This window comes from Pelodiscus sinensis, chromosome 4, assembly GCF_052426305.1.
Source record: "Pelodiscus sinensis isolate ZL-2025 chromosome 4, ASM5242630v1, whole genome shotgun sequence".
Taxonomy (NCBI): domain Eukaryota; kingdom Metazoa; phylum Chordata; order Testudines; family Trionychidae; genus Pelodiscus; species Pelodiscus sinensis.
The window spans coordinates 85771317-85798924 of record NC_143055.1 but is presented as its reverse complement, the minus strand read 5'-3'; the positions used below and the strand labels follow the sequence as shown (position 1 = coordinate 85798924).

The 27608-nt window shown below is 42.5% G+C and overlaps 1 protein-coding gene across 3 annotated transcripts in view; it reads right to left on the bottom strand.

Moving 5' to 3' along the window:
• Positions 1-5823: 5823 nt before the first annotated feature.
• Positions 5824-27608, bottom strand: part of LOC102461173 (UPF0462 protein C4orf33-like) — a 32084-nt gene continuing 10299 nt past the window's right edge. Inside the window, exons 2-6 of one of the 3 annotated variants that reach the window (XM_075929972.2) lie at positions 20838-21097; positions 14908-14968; positions 12373-12424; positions 12040-12239; positions 5824-8050 (exon numbers count right to left, since the gene is read on the bottom strand). In XM_075929972.2, the coding sequence (XP_075786087.2) occupies positions 7933-8050; positions 12040-12239; positions 12373-12424; positions 14908-14968; positions 20838-21018 (612 nt within the window). In that variant the 5' untranslated portion in view covers positions 21019-21097 and the 3' untranslated portion in view covers positions 5824-7932. The other 2 variants (XM_089777981.1, XM_089777982.1) reach the window with 2 other exon arrangements.

Sequence of the window (27608 nt, the reverse complement as noted above, 5' to 3'; positions counted from 1 at the left end):
ATTTCCAAGTTGGATTCTACTTCATTCCTAAGCCTTAGAGGAAGTGATAGAGAGTTGCTTAGGGCTCCATCAAAGTTTGTATAGTGAAACTGTCATTTCTTTAGAGGTATTTTCTCCTCCCTGATGCAATAACCCCTCAGAAGCTGTGGTTATATTATTGGCTCTCAAAGCCACATAGATAGCCCCCTGTATGGGGGAGGGGTAAAGCTTCTGCATTACACAATATACATACATTAACTCCATCTAAATTAATTTAATTTTTAGATTTACTTTATAATAAAAAATAGTAATAGCAATTAAAACCACTTTGTAGACAAAAATTAAGAGTCATTTTTTCCAGTCATAATTAGAAATGGTAGAAAGGTGTCCAATACCTGCTTAGGAGAGAGTGATGGATAGGATCAGCTACACATGCCGCAATAACAGCTAAAATACACAGAGCCTTCATTTTTTAAAAGACTAAACCAGGAGAAAATTTGCCACATTTATACTCCAGCTGTTGCTATCACAGCTAAGTAACCACTGGACATTTCTGATTCCTGCTATTTAAATGGTGATTAATAACGTTTACCGTCCTTCGCAATGTTTTAATAATTGACTAAGATTACAGATTAACATTCCATACTGGTATGTTGCAGGCAGCAATTCATTTTGATACTTTGAACAATTTCCTTAATCACTGTGGTAAAACATGCAGTCCAACATTATTAATTTAACTCCACTCATTGTAAATGATAGTGGCACAGCAGCACCACTACAGTTAAGGTCACATCGTGGCTTCTGTTTAAAGATCAACCTTTCCAAGTCCTCTAAAATTTACATGCTTTGTCAGATTCCTTTGAAAATTTGGTGAAATTTAGAAGGATACATGGTAGGGTTAGTAACCCAAATTTGAAGTCATTTGAGCTATGGATTGAGGAGATAAAAGCACTTCTCAAAAATGGCCATTTTTCAAAAAGTTTTTACTTCCCCTCCTCCCCCCTCACAGTACCAGAACTCTTGATATGATGTGGGTCACAATGGTCTTCATTTATTGAGTTTTACCCATGGTATTGCAAAGCACCCATTAAATCTATGAGGGACGCTCATTCAGAACAGTACTTAAGAAAATGCACATTTGTACAATATGCATGTTCCAATACAATAAGAAGTTTAAAGAATTTAAACCTGCTACTTTATATACTTTAACACGTGATTTTTGTAAGTGCTCTAAAATCCATATGGTTACTTGGATTGCTTTGCATGCCAAATTTCTGCATAGGATAACATTAATGATCTTTGACCAAAAAGTTTCCAACTTACAGTAATTTGAAGAAATCCAGTTTCCTTCTGCTGCTTGTATTGCTAAAGTAAGAGGTGCCAATGATTGGATGAATTACAGACTTCACTGAAAATTTGACAGCTATGGAACTCATCACTCAATTAAGTTAATTAAGGACAAGCTAATAACAACCCCCCACTTAAGACAGAATTTTGGATTGAGTGGCTGAAAGTTACCACAAATTGTAACTAACTGGTGGCAATTTTTTTGTGGGTAATATACTCAAAGTATTTGGGGGGAAAAATAGACATGTTGTATATTTCCTGGGATGGGAAATGTATGAAGGGGTCAGAGGAGTGGGAAAGTAGGGGGACAGGAGTTTGGGGCTCCAGCAAGAGGATGGGTTTAGAGGAGAAGACAGCGTTTGGGGGCTCAGTGAGGGAGATACAGGATTAGGGGAGTGGAGGGACACTGAAAATAGGCTGTAGGGGCACAGGCACTATCAGCTCTACTTCCTCTCTTTCCATGCATAAGCCCAGAGCTGGGGGTTCTAGCCACTCTCCAGGATTCTGAACCCCTTTCCCTGCCCCCCATATGAGACAGTATCTAGGGGGGACCGTGCTGTGATGGGATTTCTGAACCCCTCTCAATACTCTAATGCAGTGTTTCTCAAAGTGGTCCATGGACCCACTCTGAGAAAGCTGCTAATGGACCGTTCCAGGTTTGGTTTTGTAGCAACAGAGCCTCGCAGCTCCCATTGGCTCTAGTTTGCCATTTGCAGCCCAGGGGAGCTGTGAGAAGCAGGAGCCTGGGTCACGCCACTTTCCATGGCTCCCCTACGCAGCAGATTGCAAACTGAAGCCAATGAACACTCCGTGGCTGCAAAGCCAAACTGGAGTGTCCCATTAGCAGCTCTCTCAGACTGGGTCTGCGAACCACTTTAAGAAACACTGCTCTAATGTGTGAGACACAACGTGGAGGACTTGTGCCTAGCTACACGGGTTTCACCCCCCTTGTGTGAGTCAGATGTGGAGGGGGGAGCTTACCATTTTGTGAGAGTCACGGATCTCAAGCAGTCCTATCCTTTGCATGCAGAGCTGAAAACAAGCAAATTTTATGCATAAGAAGGCACTCAAGAAGAGGGTGGGAACACCCAAAATGAATGGAATGGGTGACACATCCCTGCACGAGTCATCCAGGTTGTAGTAATCTCCACTGTATGTCCTCAGTCAATTGAGACCATCATATAGAAACGAACAGGCACCTTTCAGAGACTCCTGGGGTCACAGCTACATGTGGGTCTCTTCCTGTAATCTGGATTAGTTTAGCCCCAATCTCTCTAGCAGCCCATAGAACAAGTCACACAGTTACACACTGGAGCAGAGGAAAAGTGACATGGACAACCTTCCCCCAACTTTTTGTCCTTTAACAGGGGTAGACAGAATCTGTGGTGTGTCTACACGGCACTGTAACTGGAAATAAGATACGCAATTTGTGTAGCACAAATTGCGTATCTTATTTCAATCCTATTTCAAAATAGCTTATTTAATCATTTGGCGCTCTCTACACAGCACTACATTTCAAAATAAAGTGCTATTCTGAAGCACACCTCACAGTTTTTATAGAATGAGGTTTACAGGGACATCGGAATAGTGAGCCCAAAATAACTGACTTACTGAAAAGACACGGGATAGCTATTTCAGGATATCCCGGTATCCTGAAATAGTGTTGCAGCATAGATATAGCCTGGCTGACAGTGAATGAGTTGTAAAAGGATCATATTAAGCAGGGTGAGGGTGACATTTTGGTAATGATCGGGGCAAAAGAGTGGCTTAAGGGGTCAAACAGCTACATCTAATGGCCCATGCCAAGAGCCAACTTACCAAGTTCAGGAAACAAGCTGGAGCAGAAAGTTAGAAACCAGGAATCAGGGACTAAAGCCAGAGTATCAGCTGAAATATGGGCAGAGACAAACAAACAGGAGCAAGAAACCAAGCAGGGAAGCAGAGACAAGGAGCAGAAGTGCAGGGGAAGGGAGTTCAGAGCAAGGGGTAGGAGCAAGAACAGAGTTACAAACAGGACTAGGGAAGCAGTGTAAAACTGAAACACTTGAGTAGCCAGGGTCTCAGACCTGTGACCTGCATTTAAAGTGTATTAGGAGCCAGGTGGGCAGGTAGCCCAGCTCAGTTCCTGCTCGTGCTGGATCTGGGAGCTCTGATCCCCCTGTAAAAAGGGGCTGCAGCCACCCCGTGCTGCTGTGGACCAGTTCCCACCTGGCACCCTGTACTGCTGCCTCTGATACAGTGGGTACTGGCCCTGCCCTCGCAGATTATAGAATAGTCGACTAGCCTATAAGAATTCATGAGGTTACTCGACTATTCAATTAACCAATATTTAACATCCCTAGTCAGAATCTCTGCCAGTTTCTAGTAGGCTTGCGAGGGCTGTGGCGTCATCCAAGTTGTCTGGGCAGCAGCAATGCCTCCAACAATTTTCCCATGCCAAACAAAAAAACCCTCACCACAATCAAGAAGTCACCAACTCTAGTTTTTCTGTACTCCAAAAGCCAACCTTGGGCAACTACAGAAAAATTTAAAATCAAGGACAAACTTTCAAAGGTGGTATTTAAGAGGTACCTCTTTATTCTTTTAAAGTTATATCACCAAGAGAAAGGCATAGAAATGTCCCATAGAGCACAGAAACATTGACCAAATCCTTGTATTGCTAGTTATTCTGTGGTTACCTCCGTTTCTAGTGTTGTCAAACCAGAATGTTTCCTGATACACACAAACTTTCCTGGAATTTAGAAAGAGGAATGTTTCGTAAGGTGTACTTGTGAGACCCTCAACTGAAGACACACTCACACAGGCCATGTTTTAAAGAGGCTGTTAGCTCACTTTGAATCAGCAGAACTTAAAAGAAGTAATACAGAAAAATACAGAATTTGCTGTTGCCAACAGCCAAGAATGATTTTTATAAATGAGACAGAGTGGGTGAAGTAATATCTTTTATTGGACCAATTTCTGTTGGTGAGAGAGAGACAAGCCTTTGAGCTTCACAGAGCTCCTCCTAAAACACTGAAATTAGGAGAAGATTACAGGGAAGGATCATTTACCAAACCACAAGTCTCCTCCCGAATGTACATTAGAGAAATGTTAGGCTTTATGAATAAATCTCTTGACTGAATGAAGAGCATGGGATTGTGATATTTAGCAACTACAACAGCATGAAACCTTTTGTGACTAGAAAATCCGAGTCTCTTTCTCCTTCCTATCATACCTTGTTACATTTCATAAGGAAATGTAGAGAACAGCTAGAGATATTAGAAAATATAAATGGGGATAGCTATTTCCATTCTGCAGCTACTCTAATCAGAGGTCCACAAAAGAGAAGAGAGAAAATACATGACAGGATGCTTTCACAGGTTTTACAGGCATGAATTTTTAATAGCTGTGTTACTCACAAGTTATAAGGCCACAAGTGACTTAGAGATCAACCTATAAGTAAAATAAAATAAATATATACTAGACTTCTCCTTCTGCATACACTCCATGTGCCACGTTAAAGAACTAAATTAGAAATATTCACAAGCATTTTAAACACTTACTGGCACTTTCTCCATGCTCCTTTAGTCACCCAGCCATATGCCCATTGGAGGCAGAGCTCTGGCATAGCCTTCAATGTAGCAGGCTTACACTATACACGGCTCAGAGGGAGAAGAAAGTTATGGCTTAAGAAAAACCCAAACCATTTTTACATATATAGAAAAAAAGTCAGACTATAAAGTCAGTTATCTTGAGTCTTGTCAGTGTTAGCATCAAGTGCTGGGCATCCTATGGAGAATACCCCCTTTCCAGAATAATGAAACTCCTATAACTGAGTCTCCTGTTCCATGAGATATCAGACATCTGTAACTGATGTAGGACTGAATATTTCCTGTTGGAAAAACTGACCAAGTAAGCTGATTTTTAAATGACAATAACAGTTTAAAATTATCACAAATTTAAAACGTTAAAATAAATTGATTAGCAGACAGAATGCAGGAAAAGATGGCAGGTGTACAATAAAGTCATGTAGCTATGCCATTTATCATGCAGATATACAATACACATGGTGTATATGAACTATATGATAATCTGGATTTTAAGAAACAGCTAATGAAATAATGCAACAAGAGCATAATTTTTTTATTTATGGTAAAAAAAAATAACATCTACTTCTCTCAGATATAGAGAATGAGAGTCCTACAGACATATCCAAGGACAAAATTTGAAGTGTTGTGGGAAAAATGGGCTGAAAAGCACCTGAATAAATAACACTGACTTATTGTTCCTTTACTTATAGGATAATCAGCTGAGTATGAGAAAAGAGAATCTGTTTGATACAAGCAACTAAGTGTTGTGAACTACAGCATTCACTTTATTCCTGAATGCTTGACTTTAAATGGCAAAATTAAATGTTTCACAATCAAATAATACATATGGAATATTAAAATGTTAAAAAATATTTTTTGCCCATGAACATATTTCATCAAATAAGACATCTTAGAAAAACATCAGAACTCTTGTATTTTTACCAGTATTTATTGGATTGATCAATATTCTCAGATTACACGGTAATTTTCAGGAGAAGGTGTATACACTGCAGGTGTAAAAAGTATCCTAGAAACTATACATACAATACTTACTATTGTCAACAAATGGCACTTGATAGTAAGGAATCTATAAGTCTAATTAAGAGAGCAGAAAGAATTGGTGACACTAAGAATGCAGTGGTCTATTTGCATAAGACTGGGGCTTGGAAAAGTCAAAGTGTACTTATTGAGTAAGAAATACACAACTGAATAGAGAATGGATACACCAGCCCTGCAATTTATTCCAGTCTATAACCCTGATTACAGTCTAAGTATCTACATTGGGAACATTTATTAATGGGCTCTTCAAACAAGCAGAAAAAAGTATGAAATGATCCAATGATTGAAAGCTGAAGCTAGACAAATTCAGACTGGAAATAAGGCATACATTTTAAACTAATAAACCACAGCAAGTTTATCAAATGTTGTAGTAGATTCTCCATCACTGATATTTTAAAAATCAACATTGGATGTTTTCTTAAAAGATATTCTCTTGAAATTCCTTTGGGGAAGAAGTTCTATGACTTGTGTTATATGCGAAGTCAGACTAGAATACTCCAATGGTCCCTTCTGACTTTGGAAGATAAAAATCTACCAGTAGAGAGGAAGCCTAAAACCAATCAGAAAAGCCCAAAGTGCCAGTATTGCTCTATTGTGTACACATCAAAATACTGTGGAAAAAACCCTAAGTTTATATCTCTTTGAAAACATTTTCTTCGCATTGTAAGGAAGAAATAAGTATTTGCCCTCTCATAACAGGGTTAGACACTAAATATGTTAAGAGGAATGCGTATCAGAATCAAATTATGTTTTCTGCAGCATGGGTGCATTAGGTGGGATACACCCGTATCGCTTTAGCATTCCTGTAAAAGCAGCTTTCAGCCCCCAGGGGGCACTGACAGCCATACTATTAAAGATACCTCAGATGTCAATAAATTAAACACAAAGAAATGCAGAGGAGAGTCTAAATGCTTTTAAAAATCTGGCCTACAGATATTAAGCTGATTGAGGCTAGGTAGAACATTCATAGAGGAGTCAGAATGAGGTTTCTTATGCAAGAAGAAACTAGACTGAAATAATAGGATAGACCTAGGAATAGGTAAAGCCCTACACAGATGTGAATAAAATTTTGTATCCACATCTACATCTTCAAAAGTAAGCTGTGTATATGGATATACACAGATATAAAGCAGATATCTGCAGCTTGCAAGGCTCTAGGAATACAGGGCCATATTCCTTCCTCCCCACACACACAAGAGGTTGCAGCAAGAGGAGTATGCTGAACAGTGCATGGCAAGTGTGGTGCTTCCTACATGCATCACAAAGAAATGTGCATGCCCTTACATTCCACAAGTCTCTAAATTCTTAGACAAGGCATCTCTTCCTACCCCAAAACAAATATGGTTTTAATAATCTGAGCAGAGTCGATAGGGTTGGCCCAATTAGAGTAGCTGAATTTTAAGTACATGATCAGAAAACAATATTTTAACATGTACCATTTTCTTGGTACCAACAAAACTCATATTTCAGTTTTAAGAAATAGGTGTCTTAACAGGGATGCTAATTACCTTACCCATTACAAAGATAGCTTCCCCAATTATCACCTCTAATATCATTAGCTCACATGTACCTCCCCCTCTCATCCCCCTTCTGTTCTGAAATTTGATTTGTCCTTTTCATATGTGTTTTTTTTTTTATTGTATCCTTTGGTAGATATGGTCGTGCCAATTTTTTTCCACAATTTGATCTGAGGAAGTGGGTCTGGCCCACAAAAGCTCATCACCTAATAAACCATCTTGTTAGTCTTTAAAGCGCACATAGTCCTGGTTTTTGTTTCAGCTAGACCAGACTAACACGGCTACATATCTATTACTACCATTGACCTGTGATTTTTAGCTGCAACTGCTGCAGATAACTGACTTTTTAAAAGATTAACATATTTGGTGCTTAAAAAGGATTTCCAAACACTTTTTTGTGATGTTTATATATGCACACTACAGCTCTTAATTTAGTTTCATACACCCTGAATCATACAAAATCATTTTTTCATCTTGGTCATCTCATCAGTTGACATCCACAGATCTGATCCAGGCTGTTTCCAATCTTCTCCCATTAATACCTTCAGGTTAAGTGGTTTGAAAAATTCCAAGCGATGGCTGTAAATAAAATGGGGGACGGGGAGAAAGGAAGAATTACTCAGGGCACGAGTTTTGTTTCTTTATACTCAGAAGTTAGGAATAAAAATGGTTGCATATAAACTAGTCAGGATGTAAAAATAATTTAATATTTATTTTCCTGGGTTCTTGGAGAGCATCATAGCCAATGTTCTATTTATTTTCAATACTCTATTTTGCAAGAACTAGATGTAATAAACCGGGAATACTTATAGAGCTATGCAAGAATTTTTCTACAAATCCTGCATTGAAAATATGGCTCCAAATTCACAGCTACAGCCAAGCAATATACTGTACTGAGTGTAAAGTTAGCAAGCACTAAGCTCATTTTTCAACTACTTCAGTCTTTGGGCTACTGTGCACTGGGTCAGTTCCTGAACTTAAAGAAGCTTGAGGGCTGATCCAATGAATGGTGGCTGCTGGAGATGCATCAGTCCTGTAAGAATGAGGACCCACTTCACCCCTTGTCTCCACCCACATCTTCCATATTAACAGCAAAGAAGGAATCTGCTATATGACCCTGGCTATTGGAGAATCACTTCTGTCACTGGAATGACTCTTTTCCTTGCCTTTATGCTGGCTCTATGACCAGAATAAAGCAGTGGTATGATTTAAAGTTCAAGATCTAGTCCAAAGACTGTACATAGCAAGGTTTTTCCCAGAACGCAAGACCATACAAACAACCAAACTAAGTCAGACCAAAGGTTCATCTAGCCTAATATCCTGTCTTTCAACAGTGGCCAATGCCAGCAGCCCCAAAGGGAATGAACAAAACAAGTACCATCTTTTAGCAAATATAACCAACACCTGAATAAACCCCGCACCCAAATATATCCCTCGGTTTTTGCCATTTGAGTTTAGAAATCCCTGTATACCCCGCGCACAAGTATAGCCCGCGGGGGTGGGATTTATTTGGGTGTGGATATATTCCTGCCTGCCCCACTCCTGTGTACCATAGCTGCCTGTAGCCTCCCTCTGCTGCTGCTGGCCGCCGAGCCCCGCGGTGTGGCAAGCGGGCTACAAGGAGGATTTGCAAGGGTACGCAGGGGAGATTGCAAGGGGCTGCCAGGGGGCACGGGCAATTTGCAGCCATCTGTGGTGCAGGCCACCCGCCGCCCGGGACAGGGCTCCGGGCTCTTTCCCTTTGTCAGCCCGGGCTGGGAGCCTCCCGCCTTGCGCCTCTGCTGGGGATGCCTCTGCCCCGGCTCTGGAGCATTCCCAGAGAGCAAGCCGGGCTCCCGGGCAGACTTTGCCCCCCACTCTCCCTTCTGGGAGAGCCATGCCAGGAAACGTTACTGGGATGTGCTCCACCATTGTAAGTTTCCCTGTGTTGTTCAGCTGCAGGCTGTTCAATCTGGCCCCGGCTCTCCACGGGGGCAAAGGTGTTGGCAGCTCTCCACCCCAGCCTGGTAAAGGCTCAGCCAGGAGGGGCTCTCAGAGTGGGGGGAAGGGGCATTCTCCAAGGCATGTGCTGCATGATGCCTGCCTGTGAGCCTGGTGACTCCTAGTTCTTGTGTTTGGGAAAGACTAAGTAACTCCTCATTCACTTCCTCCACACCAGTCATGATTTTATAGACCCCTGTCATACTTCTCCCCTTAATCTCCTCTTTTCTAAATTAAAAAGTCCCAATCTTATTAACCTCTCCTCATATGAGAGCCACCATTCCATACCCCCAGTCATTTTTGTTGGCACTGGAAAGAGGTTCAGAGAAGATCTCTTTTGAGAGAAACAACCACATCTTCACGCAGTATTCAAGATATGGGTGTACACACATACACACACAGAATAAATAAAATATTCCCTGTCTTACTTTCTCTCTCTTTCTTAAATGATTCCCAATAGTGTTTGCTTTTTGACTGCTGCTAAACATTGAAACGATGTTTTTCAAGCACTATCCACTGATCCCAAGCTCTCTCTTGAGTGGGGACAGCAAATTTAGTCCCCATCATCTGATATGTATAGTTGGATTACGTTTTACAAAGTAGTGCATACTGGATTTATCAACATTGAATTTCATCTTCCATTTTGTAGTCCAGTCACTTAGTTTTGAGAGATCCTTTTGCAGTCTGCTTTGGACTAAGGATGTTAAGCAAATGCTTATCGGATAGTCAGTCAACTAGTTGATTCCCCCTCTCCTTTCAGCCTCTATCAGATTGAGGCAGCAAAGGGGGAGAGGGAGAAAGGGCACTTCAAAGCGGCAGCACCCGCATAGCTGAGCCAGGGTTCAGCTGCCTGGGGTCAGCTGGGCACTCCCAAGTTGAGCTTGGATTCCACCCGTGGCATTTCCACAGAACCCGGGGTCAGTTGGCGACTCTGAATCGCCTGCTGATCCAGGGCTCCATAGCTTTGAAATGCACAAGAGCTCCTGCTGGGGACTCTTGTACATTTCAAAGCAGGCATGCATGCCTGTGGGCAGCCTGGAGTCAGCAGGAGTTCTCGCTGGCCACGGACTACATGCTGACTTCCAGCGGGGGTTCTTACATATTTCAAAGGAGAAATGCGCAAGTGCCTATCGACTAGTCGATGCAAATTCCATCGACTAGTCAATTAACTGCAATTTAACATCCTTACTTTGGACTTTGCGATCTGGAGTTTTGTATCATTTACAATTTTTCCCACCTCACTGTGTACCCCCTTCTCCAGATCATTTATGAATATGTTGAACAGGACTATCCCCAATACAGACCTCTGGGGAACACCACTAGTTACCTCTCTTCCTCTTCCCCCTTTCCAAATAAGGAACAAGGAGAATGTTGGGAACATAACTTATTTCTTTTACTTTTATTAGCAGTGGTGGGAGAAATGTTTAGACAGGATTCGGAAATAACAAGAGATTTGGGAGGAAAAGAGCAAGATGACAGGAAAGGAGGAAAAAAGCAGAGTGGAGGAAAATGAGAATGGTATAACAGGGATGGGTACACAGGGACTGAAATCTCCCTCTCCCATTTACCCAAGAATGAAATTAATGCTATGCATAAAATCCTTGCTTGGTCCATCCCTTTAGGCTACTCTTCTGGAGTATAAGAATACTAGTAGTGATGTCTTCTTTCCATTACTATATGCTGTACCCATAAATACCAGCCAATAAATCATGTAATACAGGTTACACTATGCTAATATCACAAGTGTTAAAAGGAAGGTTTTTTCATCTTTTCAAATAGCCTTTGATCTTTATTTCATTCAATAGTAAAGATGAATTACAAAGCAAAAAAGGGAAATTGGAATATATAATTTATATGCTGAATGTTCTCCAAACGTTGATGTGGGGGAACCTTCACATACATGTTGTTAGCTATTTCACTCCCTTTGCTGCAAAAGGTGGCATTTTTCCTAATCACCACAAATAGCAGAAGCCTTATTGCACAGAAATAGCAATTAGCATTATAACTCAATTCTTCATTGTCTAACTTCACTTTATAGTCAAGGTAATAAGTAGGCACAAAAATGGAGTCCAGGTGATGTCACGTTTCTCTTTTCCTGTTGATGCTGTATTTTATATTAAAACAGTTGAAAGAGATTATAATCATTCTCCCTTTACTGTAATCAATTCCAAAAAATGAGAAACTGAGCCATGATTGTCATGAACAGTAGAGAAGAAACAAAGCAGGTCCACTGGAGATGCATTTAGTAAGATTATTGCTGGTTGGCATTTCAAAGAGGTTTCTAGGTAGGGAAACATGGGACAAATTATTGATCTTGTTGAGAAAGGTGATGAAACAGATGCTACTGGTGTTGAAGGCATCATTTGCAATGCACCTAATGAATAGCAATAAAAATCAACCTCTAATTATAGCTATCTGCCACAGAGCTCTTTATACACAGCAGACTACCTGTGGAACTGGTGCTCAGTAACATAATTAAAACATCAGGATGATAGTCGTAATTTTATACCTAAAATAACTATTTTACAAATTTTTCCCCAAGACTCCTATTATATACTGCGATACAGATGAAGTAATTTTCTACTTACAAATCAGGTTTCTGTCCTTTCTGTATTTCATGCTGAGGCACAGGGTAAAGTGCTTCATATGTTCTCTTTGCTTCTGATCCATGAATTGCAAATGCATTAAACTTGTCAGCATATGGTGGAAAATAACTCCAAGGAAGATGAGCTCTGCCTTTCCATTTGGTCTCTGTTCTGGATACTTCAAATGTTAAAGCAAGTTCTTGCTATATAAAGAGCAAAAAAAAAAAAAAAAAAAAAGGCAATTATTTCATATTTGCTTGGAAGATTTAGATCAGCTACAGACTAAGAAAGGATGTTAGTTTTCTACATTTTTATGAAAAGCATTTTATCACTTACTTTCCATACTTGTCTTCTGCCAGAAAGTAACAGCAATAAATGTTGTCCATGACTGACCAAATTAAAACAGAGCAATAATGTTATTCAGTTGCAGTAAATGATTCATATATACCTATATTCAAATATATCATGGGAATTCATACATATCTCAGAGCTCTGGAATTGTTGTATGCCCTACTAGGGATACCATCATATAGACAACTACATGATTACCCAATAAGCCTGGGTTTACTGGTTAAACTTGTCCACTACATGTATTTTGCCATCTTGCTGCCTCTATCAGAGGCAACAAGGGGAGCGGGGGCAGGTGCCCAGAACGAGCTAGTTTAAAAGCTAGCTCCCCACGAGCACTGGATCTGCCTGTTCCCCCACCCCTGCACTGCTGACTCTAATAGAGAGGCAGCAGCACAGAGTGAGAGGGGTAGGCTGGATCCAATATGCACAGGGAGCCAGCTTTCAAGACAGCTCCCAGCGTACATAGGTTCCTGCGGACCTGCCTGACCCTCACCCCATGCTGCCTCCTACAGAGGAGGGGTACAGGAGGGAGCACAAGCAGGATCCAGTGCTGGGGGGAACCAGCTTAAAATCAGCTCCATGGTGCCACCTGCCCCCCACCTATCAGAGTCAGCAGCACAGGGAGGGCTGCCGCAAAGCAGGACCGTGGGATGCAGAGGAACCTCTGTCTGCAGGAAGCTCAGGCCCCCCACAGACCGAGGTCGCTTTGCTGCAGCCTCCCCTAGACCTCCTGAGCTGCTGCCTCTGTCCATGGGGAGCTCGGACCCCTGCAAACAGGCAGCCAGTCTGCACAGGGAGCTGGTTTTTAAACTGGCTCCCCTTGCTGCAGCTGATACAGAGGCAGAAGCATGAGGTGGTAGGGGGCTCCCCAGGAATGGGTCTGGGAGCGCACGAGCTGCTGGCCTTGCCCCCAGGAACTACTGAATGGTCATGTAACTGCTAAAATTTCATGGGGTTACATGACTGTTCAATTACACGATAGCTAACATCCCTATGCCCTACCATATTACCCTCCACACTTTCTGTGTGTGCGCACATGCGTGTCACACAAACACACAGCACTCCAGCCTTGCACCTCCTGCAAGATTGAAGGCAGTGCTGGCTTTCTGCGGAAGGCAAGAGTGGAGGAGGGGAGGACGGAGAAAGCCCCATGCCGCGCACTATGACCAGGGAAGAAGCAGTCTTCCTTTTCCCCGGCTAGGGGAACATCAGCACAGGGACGCCCACAGGCTACTTCAGAATCTGGCCAATAGGAGCAGTGGGAAGTCATGCCTGGGACAGGGAGCATGAGAACAGCATAGGGTGGAAAAGCAAGTAAGTGCTGCCCAGACCCTATATCCCTAGCCCCTTCTGGCCCCCTGTGCAGAGACTTTGCACCCCCAGCCTGCTCCCTCCCCGTCTGGCCAGAGCCCCTACCATCACACTGCTTCTGCTCCCTCCCTGTGACCAGACACCCCTGCCTGCTCCTCTGCCCTCCCACCTGACCAGACACCTTGCCTCCAGGCTGCTCCTCCACCCTTTCATCTTCTGCCCCTTCCCCAACAGTGAGACACCCTACTCCCAGCCTGCTCCTGCATCCTACCTCCCACCCAGAGCTCGCACCCTCACCCTTCCTGCATTCCTATCCCACTCATTGGCAACCATGTTCCGCATATTTAACCCCACAGTTTTGGCCCCAGCCCAGAGCATGTGGGCCCACAAAATGTACTAACCCTGGGATCCCAGAAGAGTAAATTTGTCATTAAGCCTTGAACTACGGTCCTCTCTACCCCTCCCCACACCACAGGGCTCAAACACCAGGGGATTGAGAACCACATCAGTGGGTGTCCCCCCCCCTTCTGCTTCTCACTTGTTTGGTCCCCCGACTGATTTTTCTGTGCGCCAGTGGACCACAACCCAAAAATAGTTCTCCACCCCAGCCATAAATAAAAACAACGTTGAAACTTTGTATTGGACATAATATTTTACTTTATTTGAAAATGAAGCTTGGCCAACAAACCCCTAATTGAGGTCCAGCCCACATCTGGCCGCAACATCTAACACTCTACACCACTCCCACACCTTAATCCTGAGCCCATCATACAACTGAACCCCCTGCCCTGGGCCCTTCATACACCCCAGCCCAGACTCTTGCGCCCCCACATCCCCAGCTTCCTGCCATAAATTTGACAGAACACAGCCTGAATGCATGCATAGCTGGATTTTAGCAGTTATGATGTAAACTTCAAAAAAAAAAAAGTGAGACGCTGCAGCAGCGTAAGTGCCATTAAATAAAGTCTGAGTATAATGTTTCATTTATGCTATTATTCATCATTATGTGAATTATCAATAATATTAAGTTGTATATTTTCAGTCATGCAAATGGGTATTCTTATACAGTTCCTTGTTTGACCCTTTGTTCTGAATTTTGATGTAGTTTGGCTCATTGGTTTGAAAAGACTGCTGACCACTGTGCTAATATAATGGTAGGAAAAATGTAATTTAACACTTTTAAAAACAACAGAAAAGCATTATACTTACGGACAGAGTTCAACTTCTAAGTATCCCTTAGTTGTCTCACTCAAGAAAAATGCTTCTACAACTGAAAACAAAAAACGAAAACATTCACATACACCATGAATATAATAAGGTAATTATTTATTCTGTTTCACCTCTCAACTTCTACCTAAAATAAATTTTTATTTTATTTTTATGCAGAAATATTACCGTTTAGAAATATAATCAGTTTAGAAAAGAGGAGACTGAGGGGGGATATGATAGAGGTATATAAAATCATGAGTGGTGTGGAGAGGGTGGATAAAGAAAAGTTATGTATTAGTTCCATAAACAGAAGAACTAGAGGACACCAAATGAAATTAAGGGGTAGCAGGTTTAAAACTAATAAAAGAAAGTTCTTCTTCACACAGCGTGTAGTCAACCTGTGGAACTCCTTGCCAGAGGAGGCTGTGAAGGCTAGGACCATAACAGAGTTTAAAGAGAAGCTAGATAATTTCATGGTGGTTAGGTCCATAAAAGGCTATTAGCCAGGGGATAACATGGTGTCCTTGGCCTCTGTTTGTCAGAGGCTGGAGAGGGATGGCAGGAGACAAAACGCTTGATCATTGTCTTTGGTCCACCCTCTCTGGGGCACCTGGTGCTGGCTACTGTCGGCAGACATGATACTGGGCTAGATGGACCTTTGGTCTGACCCAGTACGGCCGTTCTTATGTTCTTATGACAATGTTCTAGAGGTCGACTAATCATCTTCCTATATATTTTAGAAAAGTGTTTGTGTGTCTGTCTGTGAGTCTGTTCAAGAACTCCTCCTAAATGGTAAGAGCTTGGACCACCAAATCTGGAAAGCAGTTTCCTCTTGTAAGTTAAAGCAAGTTAAAGGTTCAGTTTTCTAGGATAATGTGATGCACCATAAAATGGAAAAGGAAGGGTCTGGCAAGAGGCAGTTATATTGCAGAATGACCACAGGAAGACAGCAAGGAACCAAAGATGGGCACCGGGACAGCTATAATCACAATGGACCAACAAGGCACAGAGGTAGAAAAAGGGACGGCTATCTACTTGACATTCCAGAGCATTTGTCTGTGCCTGAATGTTTACCTGTGTGTCCATCTATCCATGAGCTGGGGGTGAGGGAAAATATACTCCTTCCCTGGCTGTGCCCACTGCAGTGGCCATGGAGAGGTGCTTCTCACCTAGCCTCACGCTGCTGTGGTGAGAGAGGGCTGAGGTAGTCCTCTCTCCTACGGCAGCCTGAATACTCAACTCCTCATGCCTAATCCCACCCCAAAATAATGGATTTAAATGAAGGAAAACAAAACTTTTGAGTTAAGGATCCAAACAACCCCAGCATCAGCAGTTTCTAAGCAACGTGTCACAATCTTTTAAAATGGCAATGCTTTTTTCCCCCCTAACTGCAACTACAAGGAGTTTTATAAAGAAGTAGCAATAAAAAGGCTGTTTTGATTTTGCTTTGTTGTATCTGACCAGTGGTTCTCAAGCTGGAGTCGACAGCAAAAAGATAGTTCTTGTTAATTGATGTTAGCTGTCAATGGGACAAAAGTAGCAACAGCTCAAAAGCATTTCACTTGTGATGCCTGCTGTGAGTGAAATTGGCTAAGACTTTGTGATTGTAATCAATTGCACTCACAGTGGACATCAAAGGTAAAGCACTTAAGTGCAGAAACCTGGAGCTATGAATTTCCAAGCTACTGCCTTGAACATGAAAGACAGGGCGGCAGGGGAGGGAAGGGGAAGAAAAGGAAGAAAGAAAAAACAGATTTACAGGTGCCTGCACACAAACAAGCTACACATAGAAACCTGTCACTAAGATCAGATGAAACAGGAGTCCTCAGAGGAGGATACAAACAGCCAAGGAATAAAATGTTTGGGCTATAAATGCCATTGGCTTTTTCTGAGAATAATGGGTGTTCTGGAAAGAGTAGCATTCTAAGGCAGCAAGCATATTTGGAAGCCACCTGTCTTTGTAGCCCTCCTTTAGGAGTAGCTGATGGGAAAGTGTATGATAAGGGAGAATCTTGTGGCTTGAATGCCATATCATTTTCAATGAAACAAAGAATGTTAAATATGAATCTTGAGTTCATGTATTGCTGTGTCAGCACAAATAGTATAATGGAACCTTTCTTACCATGTTCCTGCTGGGGGCAGGGAAGGTTGCTCCAGCCCAGCTTGGCTTGAACACCCCCCCACCCTAACCTGCTTAATAGGTTAACCGGTTAATCATAATATTTAACTGGTTAACTCAACAGGATTTTACATCCCTAACAGAAACACCAAGGTTGCTGTAGAAACAAAGTTTTGCAATTGTCATAATTTTGCACTGAAGGTCACATGAACCAATATGATTTTCCTGTGCTATATACTGTGTTTGTGGTCAACTTTGGCAGTGGTCTTGCAAATTTAATACCTCAAAAATAGATTCCCAATTGGAAAAAATTGAATAGCTGCCAATCAAAATGTGCCAGTTATTGATTTATAGTTTAAACTATCGCTGGTTTAAACTGAATTGTCTATTTCTTCAAGGAGGAGTACAATTATCATTCATTAGGATTAACATAAATGCCACTCTATCTGTACTTTTCTAAACATAGGCCTCCATCTTTAGAGCCCTGAATGTAATAAATTTCTGTCTGCAGATGCAGATAGAAATCAGTATCCACTGATCCACCAGGTTCTGTTCCCAGGAGAATCTATAGGAAAAGCAGATGAACATGGTGCCACTACTCCCAGGAACCAAAGCCCTGCAATAGCATCTCCTCCTGGCCATGAGACTGTATTGTCCTCAGCCCCACTGCCAGTAGGGCCAAACAACTCCAGACAGGAGATGTGGCTGAGGGTGGGGCCGAGGGCAGTTCAGTTGCATGGGCAATAAGGGTATGTCTAGACTACATGGCTCCATCGATGGAGCCATGTAGATTAGGTTTCTAGACATAGGAAAGTGAAGCTGCGATTTAAATAATCACCGCCTCATTTACATTAAAATGGCTGCCACGCTGTGCCGATCAGCTGGAAGCTCTGTGGTTGACAAGGGAAGCCCTTGTTGACTGCCCTGGTAAACCTTGTTCCATGAGGTATAACGGGGCATCCAGACTACTGCGCTGTGCCACCAAACAGCTGATCAGCACAGCACGGCAGCCATTCTGATGTAAATGAAACGGTGATTATTTAAATCGCCACTTCATTTTCCTATGTGTAGAAACCTAATCTACATGGCTCCGTCAATGGAGCCATGTAGTCTAGATATACCCTAAGGCTGTGTCTAGACTGGCAAGTTTTTCCGCAAAATCATCTGATTTTGCGGAAAAACTTGCCAGCTGTCTACACTGGACGCTTGAATTTCCGCAAAAGCACTGACGATCTCATGTAAGATTGTCAGTGCTTTTGCAGAAATACTATGCTGCTCCCGTTCGGGCAAAAGTCTTTTTCCAGACTTTTGCGCAAAAGGGCCAGTGTAGACAGCACAGTACTGTTTTCCGCAAAAAAGCCTTGGTCGCGAAAATGGCGATCGGGGCTTTTTTGCACAAAAGCACGTCTAGATTGGCCACGGACGCTTTTCCGCAAAAAGTGCTTTTGCGGAAAAGCATCCTGCCAATCTAGACGTGCTTTTCTGAAAATGCTTTTAACGGAAAACTTTTCCGTTAAAAACATTTTCAGAAAATCATGCCAGTGTAGACGTAGCCTAAGAGCTGCCGGCTTCTGGGAGTGATAGTCCCATTTTCCTCTCCATTGATCACAGCATCTCCTCAGAATAAACCACTGCAGATCAAAATATACAGACTTCTATCTGCGAATATTCACAACCATGAATACTAGTAAATATTTGTGTCCACATAGAGCTTTACTCATTTTTTTGATAAAACATAAAACTTATCTCCTTACTATTACTTGTCATTAGAAAACTGACCCTGTCCTTCTACATGTTTCTCTATGCTTCACTCCTGCCCTCAAAACTCTAATAACAAAAGCAAATATTTTAACTAAAATGGAATTTCTACACTTTAAATAGTAACAGCTGAGTTAACGCCACTGTTGGAAAATATCTTTAGTTTATTACACTCTTTTTGCCTCATTCATGCGGTTTCAATTACAGGCAGTCCCCGACTTATGCGGATCCGACTTATGTCGGATCCGCACTTATGAACGGGGCTTTTCTCCCACCATATGGGCGGCTTTGCTCCTGTCCCCCTGGTCTGCTGGGGGGGTCCATCAAAGCCGCTGGACCCCCCCAGCAGACCAGGGACACCCGAGCAAAGCTGCCGCCTGGGTGGCTTTGCTCCCGGGCAAACGAGCAAAGCCGCCCAGGCGGCAGCTTTGCTCTGGTGTCCCTGGTCTGCTGGGGGGGTCCAGCGGCTTTGCTGGACCCCCCCAGCAGACCAGGGGCACAGGAGCAAAGCCTTGGAGCACGCCTGCAGCGGGACAGCCCGGGCGTGCTCAGGCTGTCCCGCTGCAGGCGTGCTCCAAGGCTTTGCTCCTGTCCCCCTGGTCTGCTGGGGGGAGGGGAGGGTGCAGCTAGTGCCCCCCCCCCAGCAGACCAGGTTTTTCTTGCCTACCCCTGGGGTAGAGCAGCTGGGGGCTGCCGGGTTGGTCCCGCAGCGCCGCACCGGACCAACCCGGCAGCACCCCAACTGCTCTGCCCCGGGCGTCCTGATTCAGCCGCTGCTGGTCAGTTTCAGCAGCGGCTGAATCAGGACGCCTGGGGCAGAGCAAATGGGGTGCTGCTGGGTTGCTCCAGTAGCACTGAGGAGCCGCTACTGAAGCAACCCAGCAGCACCCCAGCTGCTCTGCCCCAGGCGCCCCCAAGTCAGCCGCTGCTGAAACTGACCAGCGGCTGACTACAGGAAGCCCGAGGCAGAGTTGCTCTGCCCCAGGCTTCCTGGAATCAGCCGCTGATCAGTTTCAGCAGCAGCTGACTTGGGGGCGCCTGGGTTTCTTAAGTTGAATCTGTATGTAAGTCAGAACTGGCATCCAGATTCAGCCGCGGTTGAAACTGATCAGTTTCAGCAGCGGCTGACGCCAGTTCCGACTTACATACAGATTCAACTTAAGAACAAACCTACAGTCCCTATCTTGTATGTAACCCGGGGACTGCCTGTACCATAATTTAGCTAATATAACCTATAGGTTATATTCATTTTTACAAACCCCACAGCCCCCGGTATACTTGGGTGTGGGGTATACAGAATTTTTTCACTGTTCTTGCACCACCGTCCCCCACCAAGACTCCACACTGCCAGCACCCTCCCCTCTGGGCAGACACCCCAACCCCAACCCACTCCTGCATCCTTCCTCCTGGCCACATACTGCATCTTCCATTGCTCTTGTCCCCTACCCCTGGCCAGGCAGAACCTGGGTGAGTGGTCAAAATTTGCTACCCCCAGAAGACTAAATCCAGCCCTTGGGAAACCCTGTACCTCAGTCCTTCGTGTCCCTTCCCCTCACCACGTGGGGCTGGAGTGCCAGAAGAGTGAGGTGTCTCAGTTGGAGGCCACATTAGTAAGGGCTGGAAGTTTTTGGAGGGTTTTTTCACTTATGTGGTCCCCAACTGATTTTTCTGTGGGTCAGCAGCCCCTGATCCAAAAAAGGTTTCCTATCCTTGCCATAAAGAAGGAAAATATTGAAAACTTGTGTTGGACATAAATTAACATTTTACTTTGTTTAAAATGAAGTTTGATAAATTAACATGGAGTTAAAAAGCTTAATCTGTTTAAATGAATATTTCCTTTCTTACTGGTTAAATTAAACTGTTCTCCCCAGCTGCAGCACTAGCATAATTATGTAAATAATGGTAAGTTTCCATTAGAAACTGGTGGTCCATGGAAAGGTTTGCATTAAGCCAAGTGGACCACAGGCCAAAAAGTTTGAAAGCTACTGCATTAAATATACTGCTGAAGGTATTACACAATTTTTTTTGTTTAGAGTGGAACATTTTCACTTACCCTCATAGTCCCACAGTCCATTGAAAGGCTTTCCTGGCTCCCCAAGTGGTGCTGGAGGATCATTAAAGAAAGGGGCACTTATTTCCATCAGCAATCCTTCATTGCCTGACTTCAGCCTGATTGTTACTGGTTCATGGTTCACTGGTAAACCGTCCCATGTGTGTTCAATTTTAAATTCCATCTATTTCATAAACAAACTGTAAATGGATGTATGTCAACAATTCCAGATTAGCCTCAAAAGACTGTCCTGTTGGTATAATCTGAAGGAAGAAAAGAAACATAAATTTTATGTGATGCTTAGGACAACAAAATAGCATTACACTCACAGAAAGATAGTGCATAGGATAACTGATATGTTTGTATCTGATCTTTCAATTCTTACTAATAAGGGAATACAACTGGACATCAGAGTCCAAAGAGTTGCATGAGTTTGCCGCAAAAATAATTTAGCCAAAGGAGTTGTTATAAAACCAAGTTCTGTACACGGTTTACAAGTTTAGCTCAAATATTAAGACAATCACAACATGCATTTAATTAAATTTATTCCTGGGCTATGTACACACAGTCATGGGGCTGTAAAATTCATCCTTTTCTGATGAAAGAGGAGGAGAGCCTGTTCCTCCCCCCTCTAAAAAACAAACACACACAACCCCACACAGGAGCTGTGTTATTCAATGGAATTCACCCTGTAGGACAGGAACATATGATATAATCCTGATCCCACATTCAAAATATAGTGCATGTTTGTGTTCTTATTCCAATAGAAGAATTTGGAAAGATGGAGAATGAAGATGTGTTTCTCTACTAATCAATCACCCAGTCAATGGCTGATTCTGATATTATATAGTCTACAGAAGTATCCATGGCCAACTGTGTTCCCATATGCCAGAATTATAGCCAAATATCTGAATGGATAAAGTCCTGCTGATACAAGGCCAGGCTCTTCAATGCTCAAGTGGCTGCAAAATACTCTGCGCAACCTCTGAGCCCTACCTACAAGCTATGAAGTAATCCAGTGGTTCTACAGTGAAATGGACATTTCTGTACAATATCGAACACGAAGTTTTAAAAAAATGAGACATCTTTCAATGTTTAAAAACAAGTCATTAGAATAAGAGCCAAGTGTATTTTCAAAAAAAAAAAAAAACTAATCTCCTAATTTAAGATTAACAAATAACAAGTGTGCACGTGTTCAAAACCATATTTTCCATATATTGCCAAAGACTTTTACCACAAACCCCCCATATATTCTAAATTAGACCAAACTATATAAAAGTTTCCACTGCAAAATGCAACTTTGCTGATTTGTGAATGTGAAAATCAATTTTATGGCAAAGCATGTAATACCTGTTTTATAAAACTTCAAGATATAGAAAATTAAAATTAGAAAACATTTGGCATTAAGGATTGTTCTGCTGTAAAACACTGAAATTCAGGGATTTAAGAACTAAACCAACATTTTAACTCATTAAACCCATTCCTGAATCTTTCTTTTCATAGCAGAATGAATGAAGGGCCATGCACTAAAATAACTTTTTAGTTAAAAGGTGAACTGTAAAGCTTATACTTTTCAAGGTTATCTGCAAATAACCACCATATTCTGTTACTGGCTATTCACAGATACCTTTAATTAATTTAATGGAGAGTGTGGTGGTTTAAAATGGAAAAACCTTGTCTGATGGAAGTAGAGCTGTAATAACTTGAGAATAATGTATGGTGGCCTCATTATTGCAATCTTTACCGCATAGTTAAATGGAGAACAGTTGAATTCCAATTCAGGAGAGGTAAAAGTATGAAACCTCACACTTGAGGAGATGCACTCAGAGAAATCAGAAAGAAAGTAAGAGGCATAACCCTGCATCCACAACGCCTTCCAGCTACTCACGCATAGCAATGGCATAGGACAGTGGTTCCCAATCTTTTGATACTGGGGACCAGTAAACCCATCACAAGTTTTTGGAGGACGGTAACATTTATTTGCATATTCATCAACTTGGGTTGTTCCACCCCCACTCCTGGCTCAAACGCCCTGGCTGTATCCGGTGCCGAGCATCTGTGTCGGTGCACACGGCACCCAGTGGGTTGTTTCACCCTCCCCTGGCCCCAATCCCGGTCGCTTTATCAGCTGGCGCCGGTTCCCCGGCTGCGTCCAGCGCCGGTGTACGGCCTTCTCCCTGGGTTCTTGCTCCCTCCAGATGTAGCCCCACCGCCTGGGAGCATGTCCAACAGAGATGCCGTGGCAGCGGGCTCTCTCCCAAGAGAGCTGTACCACTACACTCAGCAGTACAGGGTGCTGCTACGCCGTCACACAAATAGGATAGTGCGCAATAATTTTTCTAAGGACCGGTACTGGGCCACGGACCACATTTTGGGAAACGTTGGCATAGGATATAACCTGACATTTTGAAAACTCTCCACTTCTGCGATAGGCTGCTTAACAGAGCATTCAGCACACATGGTTGGAGGAATTTTTTTTTTTAAACTCTTAAGTACTAACGGTCCATTCTTATTGTGACCGGTTAGCACCTGTTCAGCTGTGACATTCTAGCAAACACTATGCTAGAGTGTCACTCATCTGGTCCTCTGCACACCAGTTTGTGAAGCTTTTTTTCCATCTTACACTGTATAGTTATTTAAATTTACATTATATAGACTAACAAAATATTTTTAAAAACTCCAGAAAAACATTGACCTCCAAAGAGAACTTTCACTGTGTATACACATTTGGGTTTTATATGTTTACTAGCCTGAACACTGAAGCCAATATTTGTTTGTAATGATGCCTTAGCAGGAGTTTATCTAAAATATTCTGAACTTCTACTTTAAAATTCAGAATGTTTTTCACTTTTTGCAACACGAGGGGAAGCGGGATGAAGAGGAAGATAGAGGCTAAAGAGAGGTGAGTCTCTAAGCTGTATTAAATTAGGTTGCAGAAGATTCAGGGTGAAATTCATGCACCTACTTCACAGGTGATAGCTTTGTCAAGCCTCACAGAGACAAAGAAAGAAAATTTACAAGACTTACCACACTTTAAAGGAGTGCTTACAATTCACACGAATACGCTCTGCAAGGCAGTGGCAATGCCAGATCTACCACAGGGAATAGCAGGAACAACAGAATGGAGACAGAAGAGAACGTCCTCTGCCACTATCATGGGAAACCGTGAATCAGGTGGTGTAGAGGGAACTGAAAGGGTGCTTACGCATGTAAGAGTATTGTCTGGTTCCAAAGTACAGCATTTCAAAAACTATATCATTTTAACTAACAGGAGAAAAACATACATATGTACAGAAACATTAGGTCTTACATCTTTTTAGGTGGCAGCCACTGGAGGGCAACATGCTCATACAAATGGAGTTGATGGGACATGAACTTTTGTAATAGTAAAAACTTAAACAACCAATAGTCTTGCAGTACCTTAAAGACTAACAAAACATGGAGATAGTATCATGAGTTTTCATGGGCACAACCCACTTCTTCATTTGAACGGTGTTATTAAAGGTCCAGTCTCTACATAAATGGGGGGAGGGGGGAGAATAGACAATTAGTGTCCATGCTCCATTAAGCAGATAGAGACGGTACTAATTGTTAACTGCCCATTGTCTGGATTTTTTTAATGTCATTAGAATGTAGCGGGCCATACAGCCAATGTCTTTATTAATACCTCTGTTATTGGAATTAAACAGTCTGTATGCCAAAGAATTAATGGACAAATTAGGTATCTGAAAAGGCAACACACAGAAACCTGTTGGAACATTTTAACTTGCTCAGACACTCATTAATGGATCTCCAAGTCACCCTATTGTTTCAGGCCAATTTCAAAAGCCAACTCCATAGGGAAGCCTTAGAACTTAACTTCATTTACAGGTTTGATTCCTATAACAGAGGTATGAATAAAGACATTGGCTAGATGGCCACCTACATCCCATATCGTAATGACATTAAAAAATCCAAACAATGGGTACTTGGGAACAATTAGTACCTTCTCTATCAGCTTCATGTAGCATGGACACGAATTGTCTTTCCCCTTTTTCTTTCTCTCCCCCCAACTCCTATTTATTTAGAAACTAGACCTTTAATAACTCCATTCATCGGAAGAAATGGGTTGTGCCCACAAAAGCTCATGATACCATGTCCGTGTTTTGTTTCTCTCTAAGGTGCTGCAAGACTATTCCTCGTTTTAAGCTTTTCCAGTTACAGAGGAGTACCTCTCTGAAGCTTTTGGAATAATAGTTAGCTTTAGGAGGACATGATCATGCACTTAACCAGGTGTGAATCACATCCAGCAGACAGTAGAAGCATGCAGTTTTCCCTCTAAGCTAAGTTACAGCTGATTAATCAGCACCACTCAGTCCTAGGCTCAGGGCTCCAGAGTGCACTGCCTGGGTGGGACTGATTATTCACCTGTGAAGCCGTGCTGTAGCACAGCATAGACTTAGAGGGAACACTGGAGGCATATATACTAGGTAAGCATAGCCACACAATTACCAAGTTATCTAGATACATCATAGCTGTTCTGCTGTACACTGTATTGTACAGTTACGTCATACACCATTCCAAGCTTTCTGTGAAAAGTTCATTCAGCTGAACGTGATCCAGTAAAATCAATTATTACAATTAACCCAAGAAAAAGTCATCCTTACTATTATGGTCTTCTGTTTATGTTCTAAAGTCACAAACTTGACATTTACCTATGGTCCTGCATTTAGCACATTTCCATTAAATATTATCTTTTAAATATAATTTAATGGAAATATATAATTACTGAAAACTGCTTACATTCTAATATTAAAAGTATATAATCAGACTAAATAGTTTACTTTCCAGTGTATGATATTTAACAGTATAAACAAGTATCAGAAGGGTTAGTCAGAATCTGCATGAACAACAAGAAGTCCTGTGGCACGTTATAGACTAACAGATTTATTGGAGCATATGCTTTTGTGAGAAAACACCCACTTCGTCAGATGCACGTAGTGGAAATACCAGTATAAACAAGTTGTTCAAAGATTTAGTTTGCACTGACTTCACTAGTGTTTATGTAGTCTGTTGTAAAACTATGTAAATATTCAGATAAGGCGAGTACCCCATAAGACCTCTTGAGAACCACTACAATAAAGCATCAGAGGGGCAGCCGTATTAGTCTGAATCTGCAAAAGCGGCGAGGAGTCCTGTGGCACCTTATAGACTAACCGAAGTGTAGGAGCATAAGCTTTCATGGGCAAAGACCCACTTCGTAAGATGCATGTAGTGCAGTGGTCCCCAACCTTTCGAGGTTGTCGGGTGCCAGGGGGCGTGGCCGTTCGCCCGCCGGGCGCCAGGGGGCGGGGACACTTGCGCCCCGGGGGCAGCCCCCCCCCATAGCTGCATGCCCGGGGCCGGCGCTCCCCCCGCCCTGCGCCCGGTGCCAGGCCAGCCCCGAGCACCTGGCGGGCGCATATAAATGCCCCCGCGGGCGCCATGGCGCCCGCAGGCACCGTGTTGGGGACCACGGATGTAGTGGAAATTTCCAGAGGCAGGTATAAATATGCAGGCCAGGATCAGGCTGGAGATGAGGAGGTGGATCCAATCAAGGAGGATGAGGCCCACTTCTAGCAGCTGATCTGGAGGTGTGAATTCCAAGAGAGCAGAAGTTGCTTTTGTAGTTAGCAAGCCATTCACAGTCTTTGTTTAATCCAGAGTTGATTGTGTCAAACTTGAAGATGAACTGTAGCTCAGCAGTTTCTCTTTGAAGTCTGGTCCTGAAGTTTTTTTTGCTGCAGGATGGCTACCTTTAGATCTGCAATTGTGTGTCCAGGAAGATTGAAGTGTTCCTCTACAGGTTTTTGTATGTTGCCATTCCTAATATCAGATGTGTCCATTGATTTTTACGTAGGGACTGTCCAGTTTGGCCGAACAAACTGGACAGTCCCTTCGTAAAAGAATCAATGGACACAAATCTGCCAATTTTCTTCCACAATTTGATCTGAGGAAGTAGGTCTGGCCCACGAAAACTCATCACCTAATGAACCATCTTGTTAGTCTTTAAAGTGCTGCATAGTTCTGTCTTTTGTTTCAGCAAGACCAGACTAACACGGCTACATCTCTATTACTGTTCCCTTCCTGACTATACAATTAGCCAATTACCGACTTCTTAGCATCCTTATGCTGAAGTAAGGCAATTTTGGATGTAGAAAGGCAATCCAATTTATTACCTCTAGACAAAGGGAAGAGTCTAGAAGATTTAAAGGAAACTTAGGTTGATAGCTTTCTGACTGGCAAGGACCCACTTAATAGTTGGGTTTATGAAATACATTTTTCTTTATTGCTTTGTTGTTATGCTTCCCGTATCTCTATTGTTTACCTGTCTGGTTCTTTGATTGTCTCCTGTATAATTAATTTGTTGGGTGTAATCCAATTAAGGTGGTGGAATATAATTGTTTAAATAACCATGTTACAATGGTAGGATCTGTTAGTTAAATTTCAGTAGAATGATTGATTAAAGTATACCTGAAAACATTACTATATATTAGGGACAAGTAGGAAGGGAATGGGAAAAAAACAAGGGGAAAAGGAACTGGATTCGTTTTTGCTGGAAGCTAACCCCAATAAACAGTGAATAGTTCTCATCCCTGGACTTCGTGTATTGCTATTTATCCATGTGAGAAGGACCAATGTAGTGGGATAGTGAAGGGATAAGCCCTCTAGCAGAGTACCAGAACCTCAATTTAATATCCTACTCCTACCATAGACCAAGACATTTTCAGGGAAAGCTGCACATAAAAAATGAAG